The sequence below is a fragment of the Eretmochelys imbricata genome, chromosome 16 (assembly GCF_965152235.1).
Source record: "Eretmochelys imbricata isolate rEreImb1 chromosome 16, rEreImb1.hap1, whole genome shotgun sequence".
Lineage (NCBI taxonomy): Eukaryota > Metazoa > Chordata > Testudines > Cheloniidae > Eretmochelys > Eretmochelys imbricata.
The window spans coordinates 25798904-25817642 of record NC_135587.1 but is presented as its reverse complement, the minus strand read 5'-3'; the positions used below and the strand labels follow the sequence as shown (position 1 = coordinate 25817642).

Sequence of the window (18739 nt, the reverse complement as noted above, 5' to 3'; positions counted from 1 at the left end):
TTGAGAGATTTTTCCACTGGACTTTCACTACTCAGCTTTGTTACACAGCTGTAACGCTAACCTAAAGTACTAGTGTTGTAGCAGTCATTTGTATTGTAGTGACCTGATATCTGTCAAGGGGGACTCAACCACTGTGGCTGGTGCTATTCTTCATGTCCTGTGTGTTAAGGGAATCAGGGTTTGAGTACATTCCTTATTAATTGAAAGGGTTTCTTGGATAAAATTATTTTCCTTGACCCACAGCAACTGTGCACCACACTATGTAATTATTGGCTCATCTTTTGAGAGAGAAAACAGAGGTCCTAGCCCAGTAGGACAGTCAATGTAAACAAACTGTCTCGCAGCCCACCAGCGGATTACCCTGATGGGCCACAGGTTGCCCACCACTGTCCTAGCCATTAGTGTTCATTAACACCCCAAAGGTACTTTTTGCAAGAGTTAGGGGTATTAGCTGTGATGATTCAATCAATCTACTTAAGAAGAGACATTCTGCTGCTTACATTTCCTCTGCAGTTTCATTTACAGAAGTTACGTGTCTCATACTCTCCTAATTCGCTGCCTAGTGTTTCTGTGCACTGTTCAAACAGCCCCCCGTAACACCCCAGAAATGGCTTCATTTCACTAATGGGAGAAGTGTTCCCTGTATGTAGTTTTATTTCAGTGTAAGGTGTACAATAGTGAAAAGTATTCAGATCTCTGGTAGGACAATGGATTCGTATATATCCTGGTGACCCTTGCTGCTTCTTACAGCCATTGAGGTATTAACTGATATCAGACTCCATCAAGCATTGGGACCTGTTACCTGAAACTGTAGAAACAATGATAACTGGAAAGGCTCATTCCTGTGTACAAAGTCTGTCATGTTATCTTGAGCTAATGTGGAAAATAGCACTGGTCACCACCGCTAATGTCTAAAATGGCAGTGCCAGTCCTGTGAGCATTAGAAGTCTAGGCTGTCACAAGACCCAAAATGAGTAGGAAAAAGAAATACCCCAGCATTGTAGAGCTGAGTTTCACAATGAAATGAAATCCATAATATAAATTCTCTTGCAAACCGACCTCCACCCTTGCCTGCTTCCCAACTGTCTCAAAGTACAGCATACACTCTGAGTGCCTCTATTGTCCTGGTCGTGGTCGCCTTTGCTTTAATGGCTCATCAATACAATCACAACCTTTCCTGCCATTTTAAATCCACTCGTGTGTGTGTGAGTGCACATCCATTTGAGCCTGCAATAAGGAATGCATCATTTTTTGTCCCGGGCTGGGAGTGGGAAGCACTCAGATAAGCAAAGTAACACTGTGTATCTTTAAATGGGAATTGTTTAGCTATACTGCAGTGCATCTGCCTTCTCTTCAGAATGTTCTTCAGCTTCCAGACAGCATGTGAGAATAGCTCCATTTCTGAGGCAAAGTGCAGGCCGGCTAACTTTCACAACAGGCCAGCTCCCACCAGATACAGAATGGCTGGGAATACTGAGTCAAAAAAAGCTGCATGTTACTTTTTCTAAGGACAATTTGAGGTCCAAATAAACAACTTTACTGCCAGTGAGAAAACATGGGTGGGGATACAGGCGGATACATAGAGCTAGTTGGGTGTAGGTCAGAAATGTTTGTTGATATTTTTTTGTTGTCAGTGAAGTAGGCAGGAAGTGTCAGGCTGTGGGCAGTGACTGGGACAGTCTGTGTTTCCATGCACTTTCCAAGCATACCATCCTCCACTACTTTATGACTGTTTTGTTTCCCTAGTGGACAGGTACTTCAGACATAAACAACCATTGACTTTACCTCTTGAGTTTAAGTATTGTTAACTGACTCTGATGAGCTGTCTTTTAATTAGAATCCAGAGAGTTTTACAAGGTTTTTTTTTTATCTTTCAGGTCCTCAGTATCGTCTGGAGAAGCAGAGTGAACCCAACGTCCCAGTAGACTTAGACTGTACCTTGGAGAGCCAGAGCACTTTGGAATTCTGCCTTGTCCGAGAGAACAGTATGTTTGCCCTTTTCACTTTTGCTCTTGTAAATTGCTTACGCTCACATAAGTTATGTATTCTGGAACACAGGCTGTACCGGCTGGGCGAGTAAGTTTTGAAGAGGCTCTGTTTCCTAAGGCACTTTTCAACTGTGCCAAAAGAATAGTCCAAAGTGAAATGATTGATTTCATACCTTTTGGCAAATGGTCTGCATCCTGTTTATCACTTCTTGATTAATCTTTTTCTGTTAAAACTCTGTTCTGTAAAGTTATGACCAACTGTGAAAAACACTTGAAATATAAAACTTTTTCTGTTGCAAGCACTATTCAGTGGATAAAATTATTGGTCTGTGATACGTTTTACCATGTCAATATTGCTGCCCAAGAAGCAGCAGCTTTTAAACCTCTAAAAGAAATTAATCATGTAGATGTAACTACAGCAGAGGTTTAGAGGTGGTGTTTATCTAAGTGTGGGGAAAAATTATTTTCTCTCCAGATATGCAAAAACATTACTTTTTGGGTTTGTTTTATTTTGTTTTTATAAGTTTCACAAAATTTGTTGGAGACAAATATAAAGTTTTCCCCCTTTTGGTTCATCCCTCTGTCTTTCCAACTTTCCCAGTGGCCAGGCTCTCCATTTAGTTTTCTTCTCACTTCTATGCAACACTCATTTTTTTTTCTTCATTAGTCAGAAAACTGGTGGCATTTATGATCACAGTTAAACTCATGCTAAGAGGTTTTCTGTTGCCAAGAGTGGCGATTGGAGCCCTTGCTGTAGAGCATGGAATTTCTGGTTTCCTTTCCTTTACAAAGATTAAATCCTTTCATTTATGCTTAAAGGCTATAGCATTTCTTCTTCTTTCATTTCTTCCTGAATTTCCCCAAGAAGGATATGACATAGAAAAGTGATGGAGCATCAGTGGGGTAACTCCTACCTCATGTGCCAGGTATGTGGTGCTGTCCCCCATTTAATGAACGGCAAAACTGAAACTTTGAGCTGAAGTGATTTGACTAATAGCAACTCAGTGTCAGAGTTGAGATTAGACCTCATGTTCCTGGTTCCCATGTTCAGAGTGGATAGACTTCACTCCTGAGACCACCTTCATGCTTCACCTTTATTTCTGTGTCCTATTGTTCTAGGGTACTTCAGGGAGAAACCCTACAAAAGTTGGAAGAGCTTCTTTAAGGGCTTATCTTCACTACGGAGGTAAGTCGACCTAAGTTACGCTACTCCAGCTACGTGAATAACATAGCTGGAGTCGACCTAACTTAGGTCGACTTATCCCAGTGTCTTCACTGCACTGCATCGACAGGAGACGCTCTCCAGTCGACTTCCCTAACTATTCTCGGGGAGCTGGAGTACTGGAGTCAACTGGAGAGCACTCTGCCATCGATTTAGTAGGTCTTCACTAGACCCGCTAAATTGATCCCTGCTGCATCGATCGCAGCAGCATAGGTCTGCCTGTAGAGAAGACCAGCCCTGAATGTGCAAACACAATAGTTTTAATCTTGTTAAGTAAATCAGACTGTTCCATAATCCTATCCTGGGGTGTATATATATGAATTGTTTAATATTTTTTGAGTATATCTCTTAACTGTTCCTTTTGTATGAAAAGTAAATTTCATAAAGCAAACAGTGTAATATTAAATTGTTCTTACATGCACCAGTTCTCTTCCTGAACCAAAGCCAGCACTGATCATATTTTTGGCGATCTTGCCTATTTCATTTAAAATATAATCAAACTCTTGAACCTGGGCTGTCTGGTTCAAAGCTGAATACACACATTGCACTTCCAGGCCTATCTGTACAGTACCAGGCAAGGATGCATAGTATGCCCCGTAGCCATGAGAACTGTGGTGTGATCCTCTGAGTTCTCCCAAGCTAAGCAGGGTCATACCAGGTCAGTACTTGGATGGGAAGCCTCTAAGAAACATCTAGGTGTTGATGATCAGTAGGTGACCCTGTTCTTCCCTCTAGTCAGCACTGAACCAGTACCCCAGCATGGTGCAGTGGTAACTCTCCCATTAGGACAGCTGCCCCAAAGAGAAAGTAAACTCACCTGGATTCCAGTTCTCTCAGCCACTATCAGCTGTCTAGTGGAACCCTGTCGCTTTTCCCTGAAAGATTTTTGTGGGGGCTGATGCTCCAGTGCACCTCCCCACACCTCAATGCCCATTCCTATAAGGAGCCCCAAGACCACAGCGAACTTAACAGAACAACTGAGCAGCCACGCTGTCGTTAATTAATGAGCTCATGGAGCCTGCGCTAAAACCACATACGGTGCCCCACCTAAAACTGTGGCCTAGAACCACTACTTGGATGGCAGCGTTTGACCTTGGGGTGCTGCAGATGTTACCTTTTGGATGAGATGTTAAATAGAGTCTGTGATTACTTGTGGTTGTTGATTAAATTATTATTTTATTATTGGTTTTTGTTAGCTCCAACTCTGATGTGTAGGGTGTAGGTCTCGGACAATGCAAAACAGAAAGTGATAGAAAGAAAAGGAGGACTTGTGGCACCTTAGAGACTAACAAATTTATTTGATCGTAAGCTTTCGTGAGCTACAGCTCACTTCATCGGCTGCATCCACTGAATGCAGCCGATGAAGTGAGCTGTAACTCACGAAAGCTTAAGCTCAAATAAATTTGCTAGTCTCTAAGGTGCTACAAGTCCTCCTTTTCTTTTTGTGGATACAGACTAACACGGCTGCTACTCTGAAACCAGAAATTGATAGGTGTAAATCAAAACTTGACATCAAATAGAATTAGCCATATTGTATGTTAGGTCTTATTTAAAATTATTTCTCTTTAACTTATTTACGTATTTGGACAGAGAAGAATCTCGATTAGAGTTTAGTCTGTTTATTAAATGTGCTCATTTATTTTTTCACATGGCGCCAAACAGATGCTAGTAAAATAGATGCCAGTTTCCTTTGGACGAATGTATACTTCATATTTCATGGGATTAAGTGGAAACAGAAAACTTTTCATTAATAGAAATACACATGCAGAAAACTACTAAACATCTAACATTTACTTGAGATGCTTAAACTGAATGCCTGCATTTTGCTATGTGAAATGTTTTTATGAAAAACAGCAAACACTTCATGGTTAATTTAGTTTATTTTCTCCATCCTGCTTCTGGAAAGTTCCTCTTTCTCATTTTACCATTTGGTAGTAATTAGTATTCAAGGGAAATTGGACTTAATATATTAAAATTGGTTAAGTGCCTTTAGACCCATACCAAAGCCAATGTCTTATTGGAAAATGTAATTGGGGACTGTGTGTATGTAGTTAATTGAATTACAATTAAGAACTTTCATTAAGCAATATACTAGTACATTAAAGTAATAAGGGGACATTTTTGCAATGGAGTTAATCATGTATTTTTGTTTCATTGAGGAAATACATATTTGCTTGCTCTTGAATATGCCACATCTATTTAATATTTTAAGTAGCCGTACTACAGCTGGTACTTCTGTAGTATCTTTGAGATTAACAGTCTGTCATTTTCACATGCCAGCTAATGCCTCGTGTTCTGAGTCAGACTCCATGCTTTGTTCCTGGAGGCCATGTAGACACATCAATAGAAATGTCTAGACCTGTGCCTCCATTTTGATGTTTCTTTTACTGTTTGATCTTTTTCACCATTTGAAAATCAGTTCTTCTGATATACCTCATTCTGTTATCCATCGCCTGAACTAAGTGCAGTTATAGGGCTAGTGAGGGTGATCTTGCCAAACTAATCTCATCTTTGCACGTGAACAAAGACCTTACTCTGGTCTGTGGTGGAGGGGTTGTCCCTGCATTCGCCCTGGTGGAGTGGCACAGCACTGAGCAGCTCTGCCTCACTTTCCCCGGTAGAGTCTTCAGCACTCTGTGGTTATGGAGGTGGCTTAGCCCTCCGGCCTAGTCACTGAGAGAGTTCAACCCCCTGCTGGGGTGATGGAGTCCGCATGTGAACATCCAAATTGGCCGTGCTGGGCTCTGTTTTCAGTCCCTTTCCTTTCTTGTGGACCCTAGCTGCAGCAGCTTGTCTTGATGCTCACCAATGGGTTCCTGGTAATAAATCAAATAGTCTGTATCATGCCTAGTTTCCATCAAGGCATGGAGACCTCCGTCTCCAGTCAGCTTCTGGGCCCACCAGGCTTCTCTCACACCATCAGAGGTACCAGTCTGCTCGTCTTCATGGTCCTCCCAAGCTGAGCTATGCTCCCTCCTCTGCCAGGCCAGACACCTAGCACAGCTATAGCTGCGCTCCTAGGCACTAATGCTCTACACATAATGAGAAGAATTAACCCAGCTCATAAGAGATTATCTGAGGTCTGTCTCATAGACCTCATGGTTCTTTCTGAGGGAAAAGCCACCTCCAGGGCTCTCAGATACACAATCCCTAAGGGGATGGTAGAATTTTTTCTTCTCTCAGGTATATAATTTGTGTTTTTATTGTGACATTTGGCCTGGCTCCTCAGAAGCAACAGACCCCTCTTTGTCTGGGTCATAAATAACTGTGTCCCCATCATGGGTGTGTCAGATCAGAATGACATGCCTCTGTCTTTCTGTCTGTCTTTCTTTCTTGCTAGAAACCATGATCAGGAGATGGGCAGCTGACCTCCCTGGAGCCCGTTTCCTCACATCTCCTGTTTTCAAGCACATAGTGAAAATATATTTGTTTTCCTTATTTCTTTTACTTCATACAGTTCTCATCTTTCTTGATGCTATGTTTCTGCAATATATGGTCTTAGCTTTTCTCACTTTTGATTTCTGCCTCTTTCTCACAGGAAATCCCTGTATCATTTGTAGGAACCTAACTTTACAGGACAACGTGATGGTGCTTTGCCTCTAGTGAAATAGATAATGAAAGAGCAAAAAATGCCAAGGTAGTTGTGAACTTAACACCTTTGATCTTTAGTAGCCACTTTTTGGAATAGTATCTGTTTCCCCAGTGAGACACTTGGGCTATGTCTATACTGCACTCACTTTCTGAAGAAAAAACACCCCTGACTGACAAAAGTTTTACCAATGAAAAGCTCTAGCGTGGACAGCGTTTTTGCCAGCAGGATCTTGCCAACAAAGCTACCGCCCCAGGTTGGGGGTGGCTTTATTTTGTGACAGGAGCGCTCTCTCATGCTGACAAAGAGTGGCTATACGGCATGCCTTACAATGGCGCAGCCTTGCCACTGTAAGGTGCACAGTATAGACATACCCTTGGTCTCTGACTTCAGAGCTGCTGAACAGACTCTTGGTCTAGGCCTGGAGTGTCCACTTGAGCTGATTGCTTTGCCAAGTAGACGCTTTTACGTTCAAAAACTACATTGTGATCTCTGTTTCAAACACCTGACAGGCCTGTAAATATTTGACAGATTTATTCACAGCTGCTTATGTGGGGCAAGTATCTTTTACGATGATGTCGCCAGTCAGCGCTTGGAGATGATTCTTTCCTCTGTTGTTGAATTCTTTTGGTCTCCCCAACATTCTGATAAAGCTGCAGGTATAGGAGCAATATGGCAAGTTCTGCGGTCAGGATTTCATTTATCTCTGCTGTTACTGATATTACTGCTATTATCCAGTGCACCCTCAGGGGTCCTAATGTATTGCCATCTTTAGACAGATGATCTGTTCTGATGGTGGAATTCCTGGCTTCTCTCCCATGATATGCAACTAGAGAAATTCTACAAACCTCAAGCCATCCTCTTCACATAGCCAAATAAAACAAGATTAGGAGAGGTTGTTCTGAATTACAGAGGATCTGAAATATTTCCAATATAGAATCCCCCAGTTTAATAATTTAAACTTTGTCCAAGTATTCAAATTTTAAATTCTAATGAAAATGTTATCTCTGAATCTGATTTTGGTGGCTACTAGTTAATCAGTCAAAGAATTAATAACACTACTAACGTGCCCTTCTATTCAGGCTTTTCATCTGAGGATCTGATATGAGTAAGTTCAGCCTCATAATACCCCTATGAGATAGACACTTATTATATCCATTTTACAAATGAGTAAACACAGATTGAGAGGCTATGACTTGTGGAAAGCCACCCATTGAAGCTGTGAACGGAAGATTAATACTCTACAAGGGTGTATTGTGAGTCTTAATTATAGAGTCATAGAAATGTCGGGCTGGAAAGGACCTTGAGAGGTCATCTAGTCCATTCCCCCGCGCTGAGCAGGACAAGTAAACCTAGACCATCCCCGACAGGGATTTGTCTAACCTGTTCTTAAAAGCCATCAGTGACAGGGATTCCACAGCCTTTCTTGGTAACCTTTCCTGTGCTTAACTATCCTTATAATTACAAAGTTTTTCTTAATATCGAATGTAACTTTTCCTTGCTGCAGATTATGCCAACTACTTCTTGTCCTACTTTCAGTGGACATAAAGAACAATTGATACAGTCTTCTTTACACCTCTTAACGTGTTCTTGAAGACTATCATCAGGTCGTCCCGTCCCCCCCGCAGTCTTCTTAAGTCTAAACATGCCCAGTATTTTTTAACCTTAATTAGTTAATATTTATAAAGTACGTTAAGAAACCTTTGATTAAAGACTATAGAGGAGATCAGTATTTTATTTTTGGTACTACAAAATTTCTGACTAGGTACCAGATTGGATTGGCTATTAGTCCACACATTTCCTCTTTAGTGTAATATCATCCTCATGAACCAATTATTTCAAGTATTAAACTAAGGGGGACATAGGACTGTCTTCACCCACCACCAAAATGCAGCCACCTCTTGGGTAGAACATAACAAATAGCTAACTGTGAATTGTAAAATTACCCAATATCTTAGGTTAGGTAGTGCAATCCTTTGAGGTAATGCTGTACCTGTCTGAAAACTGCAGTAGGCAAAATGTTAGTTACCTCCCCAGGTGCAATTCAGACCAAACATGGAATAGGACAGGACACTGGGTTAACACCTCCGCACCTTCCAGGAAGAACCGCAGGTGGTCAGGATCTGTGCTTTATTCATTCCGAATGAAGAGTGCCAGTGTTGAATCCCCAGCATAATTTCCTGTGCCCTCTAAGTATTCCTTGGAGAGTTCTTATTCCAGTACTCACCCAGGCAGGTCGTGCTTAGCTAGAAATCTGATGCAAGGTGATATGACTGCAAGCTATATTATATATGACCACAGAATATTGCTATTGTATCATAACACTACACACAGTTTTATGGTTGAAACAGTGCAGTGTTAAAGCACAGTTGGGTAATTGAAGGAATGCATGACAGCCCTACATTGGCATTTCAGTAGTTTTATCTGTTGAACTCAGTCCTTTAACTTATATTCCTAGTCAGTTTTCTTTTGATCCTAAGGCAACCCATTCCATTATAGTCCTTGCTTTCCTTCCAGGCACCTCTATGCCATAGTGTTTCAAAATGCTTTTAAGTGCACCAAAAGTTTGACATATCTCAGTGTATCTTTGAAATACTGCAGCATGGGTGTTTGACATGATACATTATGATAATCCATAGAATAGAGACATTAACACAGGGTCTTTGACAAAATACATTGTAATGTCTCTGAAGGAGCCGTTACAATTTATCTCCTCATTCTGTAGTGTGGAGTGGTTACACTGTTCAGATGGGTATGCACAAATTCACATGCTCATATACACTAGTTTACTGGAGTTAAAAAAAAAATATTCAAATGGTACGGTCCAGTTTGCAGATTTAAAAAATACCTTTAGATTGTAATGCCAGGTAGCTGTTTTCTGTGTTGCCGAGGCGCACACAAGTCTAATCCTTTCTCTCATGGGGCAGATAGTTGGAAAGGTTCTTGTTAGGCTGATATCTTTGGAACATGTTTTTTCCACTGTATACTTTTAAGCATTTAGCTGTAGGCACTTAAGTTCTCTCAACACAGAGATGAGCATATGTACTGTAGACAAGAAAATCTGGGTGTGGATTTATACACTGAAAAGGGAAATTTTTTGCAAGTGGGAAAAATTGAGTGTTGAGGTTTTATTGTTTCCCTCTAAGTTTACACTGCTCCTCTCCATGGCTGTGATCGCAGCACCTGCTGAGACAAATAGGATGCAGTTCTGAAACTCCAAATTATCTCTATTAAAAGGAAGCCTGCTTCTGCATCAGCAGTGTGTATTTGACTCAAGTGCCAGGGTTTTCCTCCCCCTGGTAACTGTTGTCCTTTCTAAAAAGCAAGTACTCCACTTGTTACTAGACTCCAGATATGGAAACTCTCTGTAGTTTCACTACAAGTTGAAATCCCCAAATGGGATATAAATTTACACCACCACAGTGTAGAAGGTCAATGCAGGAAGCATTAGTGTGTTGAGCAAGATCCAACCACATAAGTCTTGAACAATATTAATATATAGAAATTGACAAGCCTTTTGCTGGTTATACTATATTGTTAATACCTCTACTAAAATTCTATTGTCTCATCTGGCCATTATTAAAATTTCAGCAAAATATAAGTTTTCATTAATCTCCCACAGCAAATTTAGGACTGTGAACTGGCAGTTGTTTCAGCTTTTAGGACTACATTAGCTGGTGTATTAAACAAAATGTGTCATTCTTCAGTATCTTCTTCAAGAAGTTAAATCAATTTTCAACCATATTTATGCACCACTTTATCTAAAAGCATCTGAATGATCATTTACAGCTAAGATGAAATTACTCAGTAAAAAATTGTCACGTTATAGTAATTTTTAAATTGATATTAATCCAACATCATAAAATGTAAAAATTTTAAGGTGGTTTTTTTTTTCAGTAATTGGCATTTTGGCTTAATGAGATGTTACCTTTTCTAAAGCTAATACCTACAGTAGTAATAAGAATACTAATCAGTAGTGTATGCTTTTTATCTTAGAGCTGAGTATAAGAAACAAGATACCACTCACGTTGTTAAGAATAATAAAGTTTTAGTAGGTGAGGGGGGAAATATAAAGATGTTAATGCTACAGTTAAATCCCACTGTGGGAAAAATGTAGTAAAAAAGAGATAGTGATAGATACAGCCAAATGCTTGTTGTATCTATAAGTCACTGGTAAAGTACAATAACCGCAGACCTGGCCCGTAATTTTTCAATGAAACATATTTTTGTTGAAAAATGCTGATTTGCTTAAATCAAAAATTATTATGGGAAAGAGTCAATTTTGATAAATTCCTCAACTCTCACAAATTTGGGGGGGGGGGGAAAATAAACTTGTCAGAATGTCCCATTTTGACATTTTTGAAAGAAATTAAGTGGTCAAAATCAAAATAAAACGTTTCAAAATTATCTAAACAATACATTTTAATTGACCCAAATTGAATTTCTTTTTGAAGATTTTCAAATTATGAGCAACGTTGACATTTTGTCCCAATACAGGAGGGGGAAACCTTTCTGAAATCTTGAATGTATTCATAGGGTGGGAAAATAGTTTCTTACCCACTTCTAGATAAGAGCTACTTCAGCCATCGCCATTTAGCAGAGCTCCTACTGGCTTAGTCATAGACACTCTCTTTTGGCAAAACTGTTCTTGGAACTGCAGCTGACTCGTGCAGTCTCTGTAGTTACTGCACACAGGGCATTCACAACATGCCTCCAACCAGTCGCTGTGGGATATCTGCGAGTTAGCAAAGTCTGTTCTAGGGCGTGGCCACATCTCTCTAGAATCCATCAACAGGATTTTCCACAGATTTTATGTGGCACCCTGATGTTTTTTTAATATCTTAAGCTTGTAGTGAATGAAGAATTTTGCTTTCGATCTGACACTAAGGATTTCCTTCTAACCTCTGATGTGTGGGCACTGGTATTGTGTATTTCCTTTAAAAAAAATAAAAATAAAAAACCAGCAGGCATGACTGCCTATGACTGACCAAACAATACATTTGTAATTACAAAAGAGACAATAATATTTGTATTCCAGTTTAATTATATGTGCCACATTTTAATCCTTTTATTTTTTTGGCAGGTTCAAGAGGAGAAGAGATCTCAGAGGAAGATCCTCATATCGATATAGCTACAGTTCAAGATATGCTTAGTAGCCACCATTACAAGTCCTTCAAAGTCAGCATGATCCATAGGCTTCGGTTCACAACTGATGTTCAGTTAGGTAAATCAGTTTATACTGTAAGGCCAAGGAAAGTAGAGCAGTTCAGAACTTCAGCCACCTGAAATAGTTATCTGCCCACACAGGTGCATTAAAAATGCCCAATCACCACATTGTCTAGTTGACCATACGATATAGTGTTTAATATTGCTACTAATTGTTTACAGTCAAAAAGATCAAGTTAACATCATAAACCTACATACACTGTGTAAAATGGAATTAAATTAAAGGGGTTTTGATTGTTCTTCCCCACTTGTCAATCTGTGCTTCAGAGAAGTACAGTAACAGGGCATCTTTTCTCTCAAAATAAATATGAACTATGTCTCGTTTCTTAGCCCATCGGTTGACACTACTTAAGTATTTGTATTACCTTCAATCAGCTAGCACAAATTCCCTGTCCAAGAAGGCCATTATTTAGCGACTCTTTTCTCTGTGCTTTCCAAAGCAAAGGTTTTTGCTGACTAAACATGCAGATTAATTTTCTTTTCTTAAAATCAGTCCATGCTAAATTAGGGAAGTTTTTTATTAAACCAGTAGATTTTAACGGTGTTCATGGAATGGTAAAGTGGAACAGAATGTAGCTAGTGTTCTGTACGGGGTTTAACATTAGCCTTTCTAGCTTTCTCAATGTTCTGCAAAACCTGAAGGCTAAAAGATGACAGGATTTTAATAAAAAAGCTATTTACTAATTTTGAACAATAATAGGGTTTTATAGTCTCTGGTTCAAATTGTGGAAATTTGATTAATGATGCATGGATAAGTGAACTATAATACTCTTGCAAATACTTTATATTAAAAATGATTCAGTACTAAAATATTTAATGCTGAAATGCTTACAAAATATTTTCTGTATTATTTAGTAGCATAGTTATAAGTTTGAAAATTTCTCCATTATTTACTACCATTAGTCTCCTTATTACTCCAATTCTGAACACGTAAAAAAAAAATCATATTCTCCTGCAAATATGTACATTGGATGCTTTTTCAGTTTATTTTGAACTGTCTTGTTAGGGAAGGATTTATATGCTGGTGTTGAAGTAGGACAGTGTTAGGCATGTTTTCTGCTCTTGAGCAAACTATCTGGGTGTGATAGTTTGCTTCCAGTGAAGTTTGACTCACTGTGTCTGGAAGCTGTCAGAAATGAGAGCTTGAAAAGGTCATGACAGATCACTGAAGATAAATGGTTAAGGGAGAACAGCTGTTACAGGAAACAAATGGCCAAACTTGTTTCGTAGTGAAGGGACTGACTCCATCCACCAGTGTATGGACCATAAACTTTCCTTACTCACCTTCTGTAGCACCCTGTGCATGTGTCTATTTTTGATGGCTGCACAAATTGCATTATGTTTTTATATTCTAATTACGTACAAAACAAAAAAAACAAAAACCCAGTGAGGTGTTCAAGGTATGAATAAATGGAAAATATCAAAAACTCCCAAGTAAGGTCATAAAAACTATATGTATGTGGGATTTCTCCTACTGGAGCCTTTTCTGTTGTTCATGTATCAGTGCTTTTAAAAGTAAACAGTAACGGTCAATGCTGTTTAGCACTAGTGGGAGTTAAATGTGTTAATTCTCTTGCTGTGTGGTGGTAGAATGGGCGCCATTGAATGTGAAATGTCAGAGCCAATACATATAGTAGTTTGTATTTATGGATTTTAGGGCATTCAGTGCCAAATAGCTTATGGCTGGTCAGCTACAATGAGTTTTCTTTGTAGCATTTTTATTTATCAATCATATTACATATTAGCAGTAGTTAAGTGACAGTTTTCCTGGAAAAACCTGTTTCCTGAGGGTACTGTGAACCTGAAGTCATTAGATGACTTCGTTTATCGATTGTATTGATTACTCTCCATGTACTGCAGGAATATACATGCTGGTCAGGAAACACTGGACTGTACAGTGGCCACACATAAAAACATCCTTCAAGATTGAGTAGGCGTACCGATTCCATCAGTACTCCCATTTTAAGTACAGGAGATCTCTCTCAAACTGGTAGAACCTTTCTAAGGGGAAGGATATTTTTATGTGCAACAGGGCCCCAACAGTAATGAAAAAAATCTTAGCACAATTTTACATTTGTTCTGTTAAATTTGCTAAAGATAGCAAATGTCCCTTTTGTTGGCTGGTTGATTTGTTTTAGATAATAGTGTAAGTGTCCCTGAAGGTTTTTCTCCCAGATGGTGGGAGACCGTGGCCTCGCCCAGTTATGTTCACTGGGTGACTTAGACACCAGCCCCAGTTACTTATTTCTTACAAGGGGGATCCTACCCTTCGGGGTTTCCTTAAGACTCTTCTGATGGGGGATCAAAAGGAAAGTTAAATGTCCAGCGCACTCAAAAATAGTTTTTTTCCCCATAACCAGCTCAAAGGGAAAAAGGACAACAGTGCCATCTTACTTCGGGGCTGTCTGTGTAGCAGTCTTCAAGGAGTCTTTCTGGCTGGGCTGTTGAATGAGGTTTGCTCTGTCAGGCCTACCCTAGGGGATCGCTGCACTCCAAGTAGGAGTGGGGTGGAGATGTCCTGGGTGGGAGTCTCTTCTGTGGCTTCAGGAGTCACTTCAGCACTTTACTGATCGGGGTGATCTCTTTCTCCAGCTGACTGCAGTTTCCTCCCTTTTAAAGGCTGCCTCCCTACCGTATCTGATTGACAGGGTCAGAGGGGCAGGGCTAGCCACGCACACAGGGCCTATCTGGCACCTTCCTTGGCAGTGTGGGGTCTATACACCCTGTCACAATAGGTTCTATGCGTTCGTATATAATGTAATAGATGCTCTGCTACAAAGAGTTTATGAAATTTGGCTATGGAGTAATGCCCCTGTCTAAAATTGCATAGCTTTATATTTGTAATAATGTGCTTGTCAATAAGTCCATTTTTTTAATTTTTTTTTTTACTATAACTGCCTGTACAAAGCCACCAGTAAGGAAATAAACATTTTAAAGGAGCTGTTTTGATTATGTAAAGCAGGGTTACTAATAACCCTTATATAGTGATACTATAAGCCAGTGGGTCTCAACTAGGGGTCTGGGTCCCTTGGGGGGCCACCAAGCAGGGCCAGCATTAGACTCGCGGTAGCTCAGGGCAGAAAGTCGAACCCCCACTGCATGGGGCTGAAGCCCAGGGCCCTGAGCCCTGCCACCCGGGACAGAAGCCAAAGCCTGAGCAATGTAGCTTTGTGTGGGGCCCCCTGTGGCTTGGGGCTTTGAGCATTTGCCCTGCTTACTACCCCTAGTGCCGGCCCTGGCTTTTACCTACAGAAAAACAGCTGCTGTGGCACAGGGGGGCCGTGGAGTTTTTATAGCATGTTGTGGGGGGGCCTCAGAAAGAAAAAGGTTGAGAGCCCCTGCTATAAGCTACATTCTGTAAGTATCTGTGTATCCTGTCCTTGGGTTTTCTGAGAAACGCTGCACCTTATAAGGCCGGTGAGAGAATCCGGTTCTGGATGTATCCAGAGAGCTGAGAGGAATGGCCAGGAGTGTATACACCTGCGTGTAATTCTTATTGATGCTAAAAGGAGTTATATAAATATAGAGGGAAGCAATGACCACTCTGTGGCTGACTTTTTATTAGAGCTGAAGGCTTTAGTCACAGCGGTCACAGGGTCTGGGGTTTTATGATTAACTTGCGTTACATTATAATGCACATGTACCGTATTGTCAACATTTCTACTCCATTTCCAGCATGCGGTAAGGAAAAGATGTATTTATTTGTGCACTATGTTATCAAAATTAAAGGAGGCATATTGATTTGAAAAATTATTGCTGGCAAAGTATGTTATTAAAATGGCCCATTCCAAACCCTAGCAAAGAAAACAGCAAGAACAAAACAGTAGTTCTGGGTTGTTGTATCTGTACCATTTGTTTTGATAAAATAGCTGCATTAAAAAAAATTGGAACGGAATAATACATTTCACTTGATTGTGAATGTGACTAATTCAGACAGTAAAGCAGAAACTGCATAAGCTTTATGAACTAGCTAATACTCTACGGATTTTGGGTTCAAATACATGCATACTGGAGCACAATAACACAAAAAAAGATAGCACTGACAAAGAATGTGCTCCTGTGGATGTGTGCAGGCTAAAGCAAATGATGCCGAGATACAGAAATAATAGATGAAGTATACAGCAACAATTTGCAGATAAAAATAATAGAAGTTAAAGTGTATTTTACATGATAAAGGAAAGATGAAAGAGGAGGAAAGTCTGTTACATCTGAGATGGTTACAAAATCCATGCGTTGTGAAGTAGCCTCTGTTGAAAAGATTGATGCAATGGGGAGTGACCTTGGCTTGGAGCAGGAGCTGGTGATGTATGTATGAGCATCTCTCTGCTAAATGGACCCAGATTTGTAGCACTAATATACATGGAAGCCCAGAACCAAACTCACTATGGCAATAAATCAACAGCCACTTTGGGTGTCATTTCTGGTTTATATTCCACTATTGTTCTATCACTTTAATTCATGTCACAATCATCTGTTCATCTGGAACAGTTTTATATAATTTTCCAGTGGAGTTACCTGACAAATCCTATCAAATTAACAAGGTACATTAACAATATTGACTGACTGTGTAAGTTCTGGAGTTGCAGGACCAGAGAATGAAATTTTTAAAAGCTGTTTCCAGTGGCAATGATATTTTGTTTGCTTTAGGAAGGGAAGAAGAAAAGGGTTATTTCTACATAAAGGATTTGTACATTTATTTTGTATAACTTTTCTTGACTTTTTTGAGCATAAAAATAAAAACTCTTATCAACAACTTCAAATATAATTTTTGTTGAGAGGCAGAAAATGTTCAGATTTTGGACGATTATTGATTACATTGAAATAAAAAATAAAACTGGGTTATAAAATGTTTCTAGAGTGAAATCTTCTAAAAAAGTAGATCTCCTGATGTAGTTTCAGTCTGCTCAAATTATCTAGGTCTAACACTTCTAGCATCAATTAAATTCTTGGCACTGTCTAATTGAAATATGGTATCTGTGATGTGAGGGATGTGTAAGGACAAATTGATGCATTTGCTGAATCAAAAAGTAAGAATTGTTTGGCATTCTGTAAACCATATTGTAATGACCAGGGTTAAAATGAAGGTTATTTTACATTGTGTGCAAAGGACCGTAGCAACATGCATGCTCTGTGCATCTGCCTTTTGCTATCTATGCATTTTGGTTTTATAATTGAAACAGATTTGTAAGTATCAATTGGGGTTTCATTTTTGAGAAGGGAGAGGTAGAGGTTTTAGATAGTTTTAACCTAGTATCATCTTTTTCTTTTATCTCCGGTTTAAATAAGTTTTCCTTACACTCTAGCCAAACCTGGCATAGCATTTCCAAAGTAAGTGACCCAAAGGCCTTAAAGGGAAATGTTTATCTCTGCTAGTTTCCCAGAGAAGCAGCAGCAACACGTTATAATTTTAAATACTTTTTATACGCTTGCTCCATTTTCCCTATTTCATTGTGACCTTGACCTATAACTCATGACCTAAAAATGTAATTACTTTTAAGGCTCCACACAGGCCTCCCTAGCAAAGGCATACTGAGATGCTTGTTCAGTCATGTCAACAGAGACTTGTAATTGTAAACTAACCAATGAGCTCCTGTACTCTTCAGTGCAGCGTGGCAAGGCTGTTGCTTTGTAATACTGTGATAAAGAGTGCCATAAATTACAGTGTGTATTCCAGGGTAGATTCCAGCACAGTGTTAACTCTCCTTACTCCTTTGGTGTCTCGGATCAAAGGAAAGGGCTGTTCTTTCACAAGTTCAGAAATAAAATTTGAAGTGATAATATAGTTAACATTTTCTGCAGTCACTCTCAGGATTTGTCTATTGTAGGATTCTCTGTTCCATGTGTGTATCTAGGTTCACCTAGACACATAGTAGTGTAGTAAGCAGTCATCTGGGGAAGCCTATGCCCAAAAACAGGCACATTCTGTGCCAGGAGCTACAGAATCCATTACTTGCTTTCCAAGCTGCCTTATTAGGGTTGGCTCTAAATTGCTAGGAGAAGTGTAAAAAGGTACACAATCTCCAGGACTGGACACCCTCCTTTGGAAGAATCGGTTTGGATAGCAAACAAGGTATTGATACAATACTACCAATAGATGTTGTCTTTTGAGATAGTAAATATATATAATAGTGGTGATTAAAAAAAACACTGACACAGGAGGTCTCTGTTTCTATAAACCTTGTAATCCCTTTATCAGCCGCTCTCAGGACAGCTGTGCTTACATATTTGTGAAATGTGTTTCCTGACACTACTTTTTTTGCTATAGTGCTTCTTTTTAGCAAGCTAGGAGGGCAACATACAGGTTATGTATACAGTTTGATAATTACTTTGCTTTTGGCTTCAAACACTCCTGCTCTTTTGAAAAGCCCAAAAGGACAATATACTTTGATCCTACATACGATTTATAACGTGTGTGAAATGGTTGATATGAAATCACTTACACAATCCACTGTTGTGGCTTTTTATTCCCTCTGATTCTCAGGTATCTCTGGAGACAAGGTAGAGATAGACCCTGTTACTAATCAGAAGGCCAGCACTAAGTTTTGGATTAAGCAGAAACCCATTTCGATCGATTCTGAACTCCTCTGCGCCTGTGACCTTGCGGAAGAAAAAAGCCCAAGTGAGTAGTGCTTTTTATTTATGTTCTCTGCTCTCTCCCTCTCTCTCGCTGTATGTGCTAGGTGCCAAGAGAATATATTGCCACCATGTCCTTTT

General features: G+C 39.7%; 1 protein-coding gene across 6 annotated transcripts in view; it reads left to right on the top strand.

Annotated features, from left to right (window-relative positions):
• MAPKAP1 (MAPK associated protein 1) overlaps positions 1–18739 on the top strand; it is a 157150-nt gene that overhangs the window by 122126 nt on the left and 16285 nt on the right. For 4 of the 6 annotated variants that reach the window (XM_077835787.1, XM_077835789.1, XM_077835791.1 and 1 more), the window contains 3 exons: positions 1878–1985; positions 11883–12023; positions 18507–18644. In XM_077835787.1, coding sequence (XP_077691913.1) covers positions 1878–1985; positions 11883–12023; positions 18507–18644 — 387 coding nt within the window. Of the gene's footprint in view, positions 1–1877; positions 1986–11882; positions 12024–18506; positions 18645–18739 lie in introns of those variants that run through there. The other 2 variants (XR_013348174.1, XR_013348175.1) reach the window with 2 other exon arrangements.